Genomic DNA, 14,895 nt, shown 5'->3' on the forward strand with positions numbered 1-14,895 from the left:
TCGAAAGATTTTGAAGAAAAAATTGTCTCATTTCTACGTTACTGAAATACATGGAAGCTTATTTACGTCCCGTAACATAATCCACATAGTAATACTTGCACGTGGCTAGAATTGCGAAATAGATTTATCTTGTACGATTAATATTGGCAGTAGAAATTAACGTCGATACTTTTACCACACACCGAGCGTCCAACGTGTCACGAAATGGGAAAACAATTGTGATAAACAGACAACTTACGATATTGGGTTGTCCAAAAGTTTCTTTTGTTCTATAAGGAAATAATAGACGCACAATATTTCTTTATATTAGTTTATTGAATTATGCACAAACATAATAATAGAAATATAACGAAATGGAACATACCTAATTCAATAAAATAATATAAAACAGAAATTACTGTTCAACCATTATCACCTTATGAAACGAAAGAAACTTTTCGGACAATCCTAATACATCGTAATAATTAAGTTCAAATAAATATAACAAATCAAAAATAAATGAAAACAAAAATTACCTAGAAATTGCACGATTATCAGTCTCAATCAGCACATATTTCGAAGAAGATTCAAAGAGGAAAATGCTTCGTTCACAAGGTCCATTATCCATACGGTTAAACGTAACAGTTATCGTTAAGAAGAGAAGATTCTTCGCACGTATTTTCAAGCTACGACAAACATCTGATATTCTCGTACAACAAGCAACACGATATCCAAATCATCGTCTTCTATACGAAGCAACGAATACGGAGACTCTACCGAATATTAATATGTCTAACTGTATACTTATATTTACGTATATATCTATGTATAAATATATATAAATTATAGATATATATATATAATAAATTAGGTGTTTTGTTATAGTTTTTGTTATAGTTAGATTCGAGGGTGACTTACTGGTGGGTTTTTCGAGCACTCTTTTGCGAACCTGAGCTAGACATACCTCGTGGGGCACCTTTAAACAGAACACGATCACTCTCGTTATTTCGCACGGTTGGATCGTCAGGAGATCGCTAGAAGATCGCTAGGATCGCTACGAGATCGCTAGGATCGTCTCTAGAACGTAGGAGGGCGGGTTTATATTTTTCTTTTTTTTCTTTTACATTTGTTGGATTATTCATCGGAGTTTTCAATCTGTCTGGGATTCCTTTCGACACGATCTCAGCTCGTTACTGGTCGCTATCGAGTTTCTTTTTTTTGCTCAACGAGCAATCGCACCGACCGTCGATAAATCCGCTTTCGCGGATTCAATCGAATCGTAACTGGACCATCGATAGCGAAAGCTGCTCCACAGATCTTTTACTTTACATTGCAAAAGCGATGTATCGAGGTATTTGCAGTGCGACGACGTCTCTCGAAAGTAAACGGTAAAAGGCGAAGAATATTCCTCGCGCGTATCCGAGATTTTTCTGTCTCTTCTTCTTTAGAAGAAAGGAGAAAAAAATCGCGCGTTTTTAATCCGACGATCTTGCAACCGAATTTCGTGCAGCAAACTATTTTCCTTGCAACGACGACCAGATAATTGGCTGCTGAGATACGGCGGGTGAAAATTCATTCGTCAGCCTCTGCTTCAACACAGTTTTCTCTAAAGTTCTCTGCCTGCCAGCTTAGCTCTGAACTCGAGTAAAATTCAACCGCCTGTAGTTGCGTAAATCCTAACGCAGTATGCGTTTGAATAATTCGACAGAGCGCGTGTCAGCCAACGGATAAACGCAACAGAGTCTAATCGGAAGGTCTGAAGAAATACTTGTCAAGAATATACTTCGTCCATAATGAGTTCTTTGTAGTTAAACGAAATGTAAACGCAGTAAGATTTGTAGAGTGGAAAAGTGCAGATCAAAGCCTTCGAGAAATGAAACGCGACAAATAAGCAGCGAACGAATCTCACGATATTCTATACATTTTGTATCTTCAATACTTTCTTTCATCTCTGTTGAGGTTGAGGTTGACTGATTGAAGAAAGAGTGGATAAATTTGTAATAGAAAAGTATGTTGAAATAATTAAAGGTATAAGTGTAATGTATAAGTATAACGTTACGCTCCGAGGCTTACTATAGGCCGTGTTTCTAACCGTCTCTCTTGGTACTACAGTGTCGCAGACGGATCGTTTTACATGACCGGCGAAATATACACAATGCGGCGATGAGCGTGTAACGTCAAGCACATCAGATACCAGGCCGCACGCCGAAAGCAAGATTACAACCGGATGCCTACACATCCTTGCCGCATACCCTCAATATTCTTAAGGACCCATCATAAAACCATTTTCATAGTTAAGGTCCATCAGGCCAAACACAAGCATTCTTTATAGTTTTGTCTATTACGGGAAAGTCAGTTTTTCTTACGTTCAGGTATCTTCCGTTGGCAACTTTCTTTCAAGGGCGGTTAGCACCCTTCCACCACCTAACCACCAATCTAGAAAATCAGCCAATTGATATCGAAGTCTATTTCCCTCACTCTCCTAACGAAAACTTGTTCTTAACAAATCAGCTCCTTTCGTGTTCTTAGACCCACCCATCACTAGCTTTCCTCCGCCACAACATCGTCACTAGACTTTACTTATTCTCTATCTTTAGAACAGTCAACATCTCTTTACCGAGTTTCTACCCTTAGATCAGTCGCCTACTTAATTTATATAAAGTTGTTAGAGTAAAGTGTAATTTATATGTGTCAATTCAGTGTATACTTATTTGAGACTATTAAGTGCATAATAAAATGTAATAAAAAGAAAGTTAATAGTTGTGTTAAGGCTCAACCTTCTTGTTTTTATAATCTGAATCACAAGTTTACGTGACAAGCGCATAGTTGTCGTCAAGCAGCGAGTTCTAGAAACATCGATTCGCCTTCGATCCGTTATTTTATCTACACAAAGAAGGGGGCATACGTGATCATAGGCGCGAACGATTGCGAGATCCGAGCGTGGTGGGGATCGTCTCTCAGAGGAGACAAAGGAAAAAGTCGAAGGGCAGTCAGTGGTAAATGAGGATTCAAACCGAATTCATCGAGAGGTTCAGAGGAATAAAATCAAAGTCGCTTAGTAACGAATACAACGAGAAATATCATAAAGTCGGGTCGGATTACAATAACACTAAAACTAATTGTATCACCGTTAATTCGAAACATGTAGATAGATGTAGAGTTTTTCTTGAAGTAGTTATTTCAATAATCCCTCTTAACATGTGCACGCGTTCAGCGAGAAAGTTATTGAAAAACATGCAAAGTATAAGCGAACATTCGATAAATAACTTGAGACTGAAGATAATTTGTTCGATCATCGTCTCTTGTTTATATCGAACATGAGAATGAGAATATAATATGACTGATCATGTTACCTAACTCATGTTATTTGAAACTTATGTTGTGCGTTATTTCCTACTACAAATTGAGAATTTCTTTCTAAAAAGAAAAACAACGTCCATTTCGTAATCATTCGAATATGCCATTCGTAAGAATAGACGTACGCTTAGTGTTAAACATGGGATAGCAGCAGCAGATTATGGAAAATACGAGAAATTTCAGTGGAAAATCCTGTACCATTCTAGGCGTATGTGAAACTTCGATGCAGGTGGAAAGCGTTACCATATTTTTCCGATTATCTGGATAAAGTTAAAACCGGACGAGGATCGGTGGCAGAATATTAACGTTGATGGGGAAACTGGTGTTCCAACCGTTGGCTGTTGCAGCCGCGTTACGACAGGCACGAAATTCGGTTTGAAATTCGTAGTACGAAACGGTGAAGTTGCAGCTGGATTTTTGTTCATGCAACATTTTACACGACTTTGTACAAGTAGCTTATCGGCAAATAATCACCAAGAAACGATTTTTCCTACTTTTATCGTAGCGATTGACCGTCAATTTTGAACCTGAGTATTTTCATTTTGGCAAATTTAGACTCTACAAATTCTATCGTGCGTGGATAACGCTATAACTAAATATAGTATCGTTAAAGTTTCAAAGAAACCGTAAGAAAGTCGATACGTTTAACAATATTTTTAAGAATTTGTTTTATCGGTAATTGTACGCAAATAAATAGAATAGAAAGTTGTAGAGCGAACGAATGTTATTACGTAGTTGGCAACAAAGTGATTGCAAAATTTGTCATTAGATGGCATTGACAAAATCCGCAGTCACTTAGTTGCCAACCCAATACAACATTAATCAACGATAGCTAGATAATCGACTATAAAAAAATTCTTCATTTCTCGTAGAAATTCCACACTTGCTCCTGTATTTGTCCATTTGTAGGACTGCTATGATCTTGTAAAATACATTACGTACGTCGTTATGTATTTTCTTGTTATTGGGTTGGTAACTAAGTGAATGCAGATCTGTCAATGCCACCTAATGACAAAATCCGCAATCACTAGTTGCCAACCTAATATATTCTTCCTTTTCTGTCCTTTTTCGCTGCTTTCATACAAATTTCACACTTTTGCCGTCAGTGGTTCTAGCGTTAAAATTCTTGAAGCAACGCTTGTGCAATGTAAAACAAAGGATCCATCTGGAGACTTTCGCGCGTCACCGTGTCAAAGTTGATTTTCGCGTAATTTGCGTCCTTCGGAAATATTCCAAATTTCGATACAGCGTCGGTCGTTCGATTTCGAAGTTACTTTGAAAGTTTTGGGATATTTCGTTGGCGACAGTCGCAGCTTGTCCGAAAGCTTCGATCTCAATGGCCGATATATCAGATCGCGAAAGTGGTGTACAAAGCTCGGAGAATCAGAGAAAAGTAACAAATGGAAAATAAAGGAAAATAGAGGAATTAGAAGAGTAGTGACTGAGAATGTCATCAATCGTGAATGAGACGTCAGGCTGGTGCATATGAAATATCGTTTCCGTGAAATTCCAATTTCTACTGCTTCCATCTTCTTATCCTGCTATTATCGTAACGTAAGTTTACCGAACGTTGATACGACTATACGTAAATGCGATATTACGATTCTTATGAACAATTTTACACCAATGAAAAATGAAAAATTTAACGTTAGTCTTACCAGATCCTGTGAAACGATCGGTTTCAAAATTTTATTTTTCTTGCTTTTCTAACTTTATGTAAATCCTCGTATTATCCGATTAATCTATCACTCGATTTTTGTTGATACAGGAATTTGCATAAAGTTAGATGAACAAACTAACAATTCGAAGAAAAATATAACGACGAACGTAGAATTTTAAATAAAATATTGAAACCGGTCATTTGACGGAGTCTGGTGAGCGTAGTGTTATAGATTGACAACGCGGTAAAAGTTAAAAGTGACAACGAGCAATTTATTAATAATTGCCAATTTATCGTAGCAGTACTATTGGTTCGAAAATCATCGCGCAAGAGAACTCTGGACGATGTCCAAAAATCTTGCAACGAATCTCGTACCATTTCGAAACGAGAGATTCGTGCAAGAATGTAGCGTTGGAAGAATTTTCAAATTCTACGAGTTCTTTACGTAATCCTTGGGAATAGCAAACTCGAGAATATCCTGCAAATTATTTCGACCAGACACGTACACATGTCCGTATAATCTCCGTTACTCTTAATCTACTGTACTGTGTACCTTATTAAGCCAATCTAATTTTCCTCTGCCTGTCTATATTTCTTCTTGCCTTTTTCCACGTATATTCCATTTCCAGCCCGTCACAGATAAGAGAAAAGAAACGTTGCACGTGATATTTAACGTAGAAATTTGATACGGAAGCATTAAATATAATAATGAGTAGAGAAACTTGATACGAGTATGTTGAATATCGTTATAGGTAGATAAATATTAATACAGACATACGTCGATAATACGAGGGTTGTCCAGAAAGTAACAGGCGTTTACGTATAGAAGCCATACGAAGCGATGCGATGTGCTTGCACAGGGTCAGCCATCTTCGTTTGCATGTTGGCAAAAATTATAAATTACGGATTACAAATTTCTTTTCTTTTTTTATAACTAATCGACGAGTTTGCAGTAAGAAGGAGGCAGCTCCGCTGTTTGTGCGTCTTTTTTTAGAAGCACACATTCTGTTTTAATTAAAAAAGATTTCATCTTTCGCTTGGATATGATAAGAATAAAAAAGCAGTAAGTTTTGAGTAATGAGACACGATTCGAAGAAAGCTCGATATGACACACTTGCTCAAATTTACCTAAACTCGCTCAATTTTCTTCAAACATGCTCAAATTCAGCCAAATTTATCCACGTTTGCTCAAACTCGCTCAAATTTACACAAGTTTGCTCAAATTTGTTCAAAGTCGCTCAAACTTGCTCGAACTTACTCAATTTTTGTTCAGACTTGCTCAAATTCACGTGAACTTGTTCAGATTTGTTCAAATTTACACAATTTTACTCAAGTACACTCAATTTTGTTCAAGCTTGCTCAAACTTGCTCGAACTTACTCAATTTTTGTTCAAAGTTGCTCAAATTCACGTGAATTTGTTCAGATTTGTTCAAATTTACACAATTTTACTCAAGTACACTCAATTTTGTTCAAGCTTGTTCAAACTTGCTCAAACTTGCTCAATTTTTGTTCAAAGTTGCTCAAATTCACGTGAACTTGTTCAGATTTGTTCAAATTTACACCATTTTACTCAAGTTCACTCAAATTTGTTCAAAGTCTCTCAAACTTGCGCGAACTTACTCAATTTTTGTTCAGACTTGCTCAAATTCACGCGAATTTGTTCAGATTTGCTCAAATTTACACAATTTTACCCGAGTTCGCTCAGTTTTGTTCAAACTTGCTCAATTTTTCTCCAAACTTGCTCAAATTCGCACAAATTCACTCAATTATGTTCAAACTTGCTCAATTTCACGCGAACTTATTCAGATTTGCCCAAACCAGCTCTAATTTACACAAACTTATTCAAAGACGCTAATTTGATCGATTTGCTCAAATTAGCCGAGAGTGGAGCAGCCTCCTCATCGCGGCAGGCTCTTCAATCGTTGCAGTTCCATTTAGTTTAAGACGGTGATAAGAACTGAAAGTCTGAGCGACGACGAGGTGCCGTTTGTCGCACTTTTACGCTCGTTGAACACTGAAAACGTTCGTCCACAAAAGGAATTTACGGTCGAATCGCATCACTTTACGGTAATAAGATTATACTGGCTGAGAAACCAGATACTCGATCGTAAACGTTTTGATCGCTCGTCTTCCATTACGGCGAATCTGAAGAAACGTGTCTGCGATTCCGTTACGAGCGACCGACGCGTCGTTCCAAATTGCCATTTCTTTCTTTGTAAGATCGAGAAAGTTCTTGAATGGATAACACCTCGCAGGAAACGATGATTTAAAGGACCCCCGGTAGGACGACGGTTATGCGAACACACGGCGGAGGAGTACGTCGAAGACAAAAGGGGAAGCCCTGCTACGTTATGATAAACGTTGAGATAGAAACGACGGTTGTATCAAAAGATACCTAGGTACTCAAATAACATCAAATAAATGGAATGGAATCGAAACAAATCTTGGTTCTTCGCACGTTCTTTAAACAGTTGATCGGAATTTACTTTCTGGATACTCTTCGTATTTAATAAATTGAGCGTTTAAGTATCTAAATGTGAGATTAATACCGATGATTAGCGTAGCTAATAAACGTTAGCTAGTAATTAGTGAGATAAAAGAAAGATCGAAGGAAGAAAGGAAATCATTAGAGAGGACGACGGTTTCATACGCACCAACCTGACGAAAATAGAAAAAGAAATGACTATTCAGAAATGAACAGTAGAATGGTCAATGAAGACAAAAGGGAGAGTTTCTCTCTCTCTCTTTCGATTTCTGATATACTCGTGTTGTAGTAGTAATATATAAGTACTCGTACTGATACACGAGGCGAGTCTGCGTGAACCAGGCGACAGTGACGACAACCAACAACACGTGAAAACACACGGGAAACTCTCGAAGCCGACAGTCCACGATTATACAGATGAATGCAGACAGAGTTCGGTATTCGGTGGTCGACCAGCGTCGAGCATGCACAATGATACGTCGTTTTCGTGCCTCGAGGCGTTCTGTCAGAATCATTTCACCGGCAATCAACGACTTCCGGCCATCTATAGGCCCTAAAGGCGTTCCGCCTCAAATCACCTCCACGTTCTTCGTAGCGCACGTATCAATACATGCACCTATCGTTATTACACTCTTCGTATACTCAGTTTTCTAAATAAATATAGTTAGTTATACGTATAGTTGGCTGTCAAGCATAGCGCGTTAGTAGAAAGTTTCGCAAAAATATTCGAAAAATCTTACGAGGGACGCTAATTGGTTTTTATCTTCCTTAAGCTTAATTTTATATTACAATTGTTGCAAATTTGTGGCTTGAGAACTTCGGTTATTTTTACTTCATGTACTTTATGAATTCTTTGTCTCGATCTTTTTGCCAGTTTTTTACTTTGATACGTTTCAAGAAAAAAGGAATCTTCTTATATCTTCCCTTTTATACGCGTATCTTCTTATATATCGTAAGAAGAGATTTCTTAAACAATTGGGAAACTTGCAAGAGAAACTCGATCGAAACGAACGAATCTGCTCATTTTAGAAGTTAGGAGATTCGTAAGAACATCTTTGCCGAAACGAGTCTCTCCTTGACCAGTCAGCTGTATTCGACGAGTATACTCGTCGCGAAGAAATGGCAATATTTTCTGTTTTAGCGAGCTCTGTCGGTAATAAAATTAAAAGATAAAACCGTCATTTCACGACAGTTTAATTCTGTATTAAAACAACCACACATACTCTGTGATTGACGATTATACTCGTCGTGAAGAAATGGCAATATTTTCTGTTTTCGCGAGCTCTGTCGGTAACAGAATTCAAAAATAAAACAGTCATTTTACTACAGCTTAATCCTGTATTAAAACAGCCACACATACTCTATGATTGACGAGTATATTCGTCGTCGTTTGTTTCTTGCCACACATTTTAGCTACGGGCTTCTCAAAAAAATCGCAACGACTAACTGATTAACAATTTGGAAATTTCTAGTAAAAATTCCATCAAAGAGAGATTGGTTAGCAATTGAAGAAAATACAACTGTTTCTTCATTTTTTATTAATCTTACGAACGAACAATTTTCAACGATCTTAACCGACCAGGATCTTTACCCTGTCCGAAACGTGGATCTGATTTTTGTTTGCCTTTAAAATGGAAGTCGTCGATTCCGGCGATGAAAGAAGCCACGAACACCACACTTAAGCTTCTCCCATGCGAAGTAAATATCGTAGGGGTACTTACTGTTCTTCTTGTACAGCAGGATCTCGAATTGATCGTGAATCTGGCCCTCGAGGCATTCCTCGATCCTGGCGATCGTATCTTTGTCCGTCAACTCCCCGTACATGAATCCGCAGCGGCAGGACTTTTGCATAACCTGACGGCACATTAATCCATTTACATCGCTATCTAACCTATTCGTCGTTGAAGACGACGAAAGTTTTAGCGTACACCAATTTTCATGTTTGGATGTTGGAATTTGGCCAAAATAAAGAAAGGACGAATGTATAAAAGTTGGCAAAAATGTTCAGGTATGAGGTGGCAAAATATCGGGAGTCAAAATTGGCGAGAAGTTTAAATGAGAAATTGAGACAAATTTGAGGCGAGGAATTCGCGATAGCTTCATGCTAGAAATTGACGAAAGTTGCGAAGTGAAAATTCGTTGCGAAAATGGCGAATTAGAAATTGGTGAAAATTCGCGAGTCGGAAATCACGAGATTCTGCGAGTGATAATTATCAATTATCACTATTACCTTGAAATAGAAATTGGCAAAAATGTGACACAATTAGCGAAAATTTCATATTGAAGATTGACACGAATTTTAAGCAGAAAATTGGCGAAAATGTTGAATTAGGGATTAGTAAAGTTTGGGAGTAAGAATTCACCAAATATTTCAAACTACAAATTCCCCGACTACTCCAACTCGAATTATCTTTTTATCGCTTTCCGTTTAAAAAAGTTACCTCGAATACGGAGAAATTTATTAGAAAACTTTGAACTTTCAACGTCTCGGATTGCATTATAAGCGAATAATGTATCGTATCTTTATTTAAAAATATTCGAACGAAAAGTGAACGAAACTTATTAAAAAACATTATTTTTATTAAGAAAAAGTGTGTCTAAAAGATCAGAGAGCAACTTTATACGCAACGACTGAATATCCCAACGTCTGACCTTACATCTACCAATTCTCCTACCATCGGGTCATAATGGCATTTCCTACCATATTTCGACCGAGAGAACAGAAAAAAGCAAAAGAAATTCAATTTCGTCTCTCAATTACTCTACAACCATCGCATCTTTCCAAGAACGAATGCCATAAACATTTCCATTACGCCTTCACGCGTATAATGGAAATCGTACGGTGGCTAAACCCTAAATTCGATTCATTGTGCTTCGGGACGTTTCTAGCTACGATAAATCCAACCTAACCTGGTGAATTTAATTCACAAGAGGACAAACTAAGGAGGAGAACTGGTAATTAAGCGAAATGAGAGAATCGTCGTGAGATTAGGTATACAGTGAATGTTTTTTCATGGCGTGAGTTATCGGGAAATTAGATGGAAACCGGCCCGGGCCAGGTGCGATGAACTACAATCGCGTTAAACCGGTTACGTCCACGCTAAACGGCCAGGATAATCCGATTATCGGGCGTGATTTTCGCGAATGAAATTAGTTTAAAAGTTGAGCTAGCGCAGCGCTTCCTGAAGCTACGAATCGCTCGTACGGCATCAGAATTAGCAGAGTTAAGCTGCGTTTGCATTGGCCCTGTCGCTGGATCGAGCGACTACGTTCCAGTTGTCCGACTAGAAACTGTTCCGTGTCTACGTTATCGCAGTGTTTGTCAAACACGCGTGAAATTTAGTAGACTTTAAGCGGTTAACCGCGGGAATTAGCTTTAAAAATCCTTTATGGGATTGAAATCGAGCAACGACGAGTATATACGTCGAATATTGGGCAAACATTCCTAAGTGTCCCTATTATAAATTTCACGAGAAAAATAAAGCTAAACGAGGGAATATCACAGTTTTATTCGATGAAAAAGTTAACAATTCGTTGGAGAGAAAGGTGTTGTTATTAAAAATGTAGAAACTGTCGAAAAATAATAAAGTGCAGGAAACAATTCGGGGAATCAGCCAATGCGTTGGGGAAGATAATCAACTGAATTTATAAAAAGCATAATCGATATACCAGAGAATAATCAAATAAACTTTTTTCTTGTAAAATACATCATAGTTTTACTGGAAGTACAAAGAAAACTAAATGTAATTTATATTACCTTGTACTAAAATTTTGAGCTTTTGTAGTAAATGCTAATTTTCTACTTTACACGACGAGTATATACGTCAGCCGTACCGAAGCAAAGTTTTATAGTGACGTATATATACGTCGAAGCAAAGTTTTACATTGACGTGTATATATGTCGAAGCAAAGTTTTACATTGACGTATATATACGTCGAACCAACGTTTTACATTGACGTATATATACGTCGAACGCAGTTAGCTGGTTAATGACACTGGATAAATCGTATTATTCTTCAGACAGCATTGGACGTCGAGTTACACGATTCCAGTGACACTGTTTTCGACAGTACAGGAAAATTTGAATTGGAAAGAGGATCCTCCTTCCAGTCGTTGCATTGAATTATTTACTGGAATGATACATTCAGCCAGCAGTGGATATCGAGTTGATAACGCTGGAACGTTACTCGAATGTAGCTTGAAGAAATTATACCAGTTACGAACCAGTGCTGCACTGGACCACTGGACTGGACTGGAACGCCACTGGACCAATGCAAACTCAGCTTCATGGGACGGAGAAAATTTATTGCAACCGTCAGAGACCGGCGAAACGAGGAATGTCAATCATCTGTCAATGAACGACGAAGAAGAATTCGTGAAATTATTAATCGATACAGGTGGATGACGGCAGCTTTTCAAAAAATCGTTCAACTATTGTAGATTTCTGCTTGGAATTAGCGTAGAAGTTTAAACGATTTTTAAAATGGTCTTAAATACGCACGTAACATTTTATACGAAACATCTGTGGCGAAACGACGTGCTCGTCATCGACGATTATCAAAATCGAAATATCGCTAATTCCGAGAAACGTCGAAGATGTTGTGCTACGTCGAACGTTCGACCAAAATGTAATTCCTCGCGCGAAGATGAACAAGCGCGTTCATCTGGTCAATACGCGAATCTAGCGAATATGCGAATCTAAATTATAAACATAACAAGCTATTTAAAATCGAGTAATAATAACAATAACAATAATAATAATAATATAATAATTTCATTTATTATCGATCATCGTTTTCTTTTGCATATCGATTCCGTGTACCGTATGTTTCTATGTTGTGAAAGCGGGGGTTGCGTGAAATTTTTCTAGACAAATTGGGTTGGCAGACGAAGAAAGTTTAAGAAGCGCCGAACTAGCGTGCAAAGTCACTGAGAAAATGACTGGTATATGGGAGTTTCACCGAGGTATTTCGATACGGCGGTGAATTCGTGAGGCGGATAAGAAAATGTTTAACTTCTGAGACTTTTTGGCGTTTCTCACTTTTTTTAGCGCGCTACGAACTTATCCTCGCCATCGTTTCGTACAAATTTTGCAGCTCTCTATTATCTCCGATGACTTTGATGAATTTTCATCGGATAATGCAACCTTCGATTAACATAACGCGCTTCAGGTATCGTTTCGAATTAAAAAAACAAATTAACTTATTAGTTTTCAGTAAAAAATTACATAGATCGAAGTGCTTTTTGTTTACTATACAGGGTGTCTCGCAACAAAAATACACGAACGTAAAGTTATAGACATTTATGTTTGTGTGTGAAAGCATCTTCCATCTCTATCGATGCAAAGTTTTGAAAAGTTCAAAGAAATATTAGAATTTATCGTTTCGAGATCGAATCTCACGCACGAGAACAGCAAACATACATCGAAACTATTGTACTATATATACGTGTCGATATATAAACTGATATCAACGTGTACCACAAACACTATGTATCTTGTTTTATCCTCCGTTGAAGAGGAAAAGTGTATCGACTAGCGTATTTGTTGCACTTTATATTTCCCTTCGAACTTTCCAACCAAGCATTTACGCACTGCTATGTGAAATTCTACTCGTATTTTTACCCGTACGACACACCGGCCAAGTTTGTATACTAAATTGCGAGCCACCCAGTATATTAAGATTTTTCCTCGCTCTCGTAACTCGCGATAGTCGAGCTTCAAACAAATGTTCTGAAACGTATCTTCTCGTATTTCCTCTTCTCATTACGTTTGCATTCTCAGTGAGAATTGATTGTAAACTTCTACCAAATAAAATAAAAAAAAAATTAAGTTTGTATTATAATTATAAAAGTATAATTATCAATATTCTAATAGAAAAATATCATTAAAAAAAAATTAAAAAAAAATATTCTGAACGATTATTTCTCCGCGGAAATTCGATTATCGTAGGTTTGAGGTTAGGTTGGGGTTAGGTTGGTCGATGGAACAAGTTTGAAAAAGAGTGGAAGGGCTAAATTGAAAAGGTAAGTCCAGCCGCGAAACGTTCGCCGTGGGACGAAAGAGGCTTAAGGAAAGCGGAGAACAGGCTATTTACCTCGGCACGATTATAGCCAGAGATTTTGCAAAAGCTTTCGTTGCAATAGACAATAGGGAAGTCGACGATCTGAGCGTTCGCCAGGAGAAAACTGCTGTCAGCTGTGAACAGAAAAAAGAACACACGAAAAGATTAGTTCGTGTTTTTCCTATTCTTTCCTACAATTAGAATTGGAAGAAGAATTTGATTAAAAAATTATATCTGAGAAGAGGAGTTATTTAAAAAAGAAAAATCGTCCTGAGTTCTAATCGAAATTTCTAAATAAAATCCAACATGGATCGGGAGAATAATTTTTAATTAAATTCTTCTTCCTTTATTTATTTCCTTGTCGGTATAAATCTCTGACTTTTCCATAAAACGAATTACAATCGTTTCTTCGATCGATAATTTGTTTTTTGTTCGTATAACCTCAACGAGAAACAACGACAATGCACGACGTTTCTACGTTTCATTTTCATATTGGGTTGGTAACTAAGTGATCGCGGATTTTGTCGATATCACCTAATGACAAAATCCGCAATCACTTGGTAGCCAACCTAATAGTATTCTCGAATAAATTCATTTAGATTAATTTTAGATAATTTTCGAATACGATATAAAAGATATTACAGAAAGAAATACGAAAGTACTAATAAATACTAATGCTATCAAATCACTATTGAACGAAGTTTAATATACCTGCACCTCGTTAATCGGTGTATAACCTACAATAAATAGGATGGCGTGTCGATACTTTTTACAGCCACTGTAGATAAAGAAAAGTAGTAGAAAACAAGTTACTTTATCGAGTCTGTAACCTGCTGGTCATAAATATTCCAACATCTACTCATTACGTTTATTGTTTACGCTTGAACCTATAACTTTGTTACATTATTTAGTACTTAAAAATAAGACGAGTAGAAAATAAGAACGATGGGAAGCATTCGATCCGTGCCAATTATCGGCAATTCTCGTATCTTTGTATATTTATGGGTAGCAATGTATTTTTGAAAGAAAAAAAAAAAGGAAGAAGAAAGAAAAGAGTATCGTCAGATAATATTTCCAACATTAAAAACGTGTCCAAAGTTTGAACAAGACACGTTTTCTCTTTTGTATAGTAAAACTGATCCCACTGATTTACTCCTCCACAACTTTAATACACGTGTGCCTTAAAAATATTTAAAAACAAAACCTTGCACGTAGTCGTCGCAGGAAGATTTTCACCGACGATATCAAATTTCTTTTTTATTATTTAATTTGTACTTTAGAATTTGTCCAACTGGACATTCGGTCAATTTTTCTAGCTTTATTGCTATTTTACATGTGGATGGCTACCCC

The 14,895-nt window shown here is 37.2% G+C and overlaps 1 protein-coding gene across 13 annotated transcripts in view; it reads right to left on the reverse strand.

The window, feature by feature from the left end:
• Positions 1-14,895, reverse strand: part of LOC132907478 (potassium voltage-gated channel protein eag) — a 147,994-nt gene that overhangs the window by 33,984 nt on the left and 99,115 nt on the right. For 6 of the 13 annotated variants that reach the window (XM_060960608.1, XM_060960610.1, XM_060960612.1 and 3 more), the window contains 3 exons: positions 13,579-13,679; positions 9,204-9,336; positions 898-955 (listed from right to left, as the gene is read on the reverse strand). In XM_060960608.1, the coding sequence (XP_060816591.1) occupies positions 898-955; positions 9,204-9,336; positions 13,579-13,679 (292 nt within the window). Of the gene's footprint in view, positions 1-897; positions 956-9,203; positions 9,337-13,578; positions 13,680-14,256; positions 14,276-14,895 lie in introns of those variants that run through there. The other 7 variants (XM_060960614.1, XM_060960620.1, XM_060960618.1 and 4 more) reach the window with 3 other exon arrangements.

The sequence above is a fragment of the Bombus pascuorum genome, chromosome 5, assembly GCF_905332965.1.
Source record: "Bombus pascuorum chromosome 5, iyBomPasc1.1, whole genome shotgun sequence".
Lineage (NCBI taxonomy): Eukaryota > Metazoa > Arthropoda > Insecta > Hymenoptera > Apidae > Bombus > Bombus pascuorum.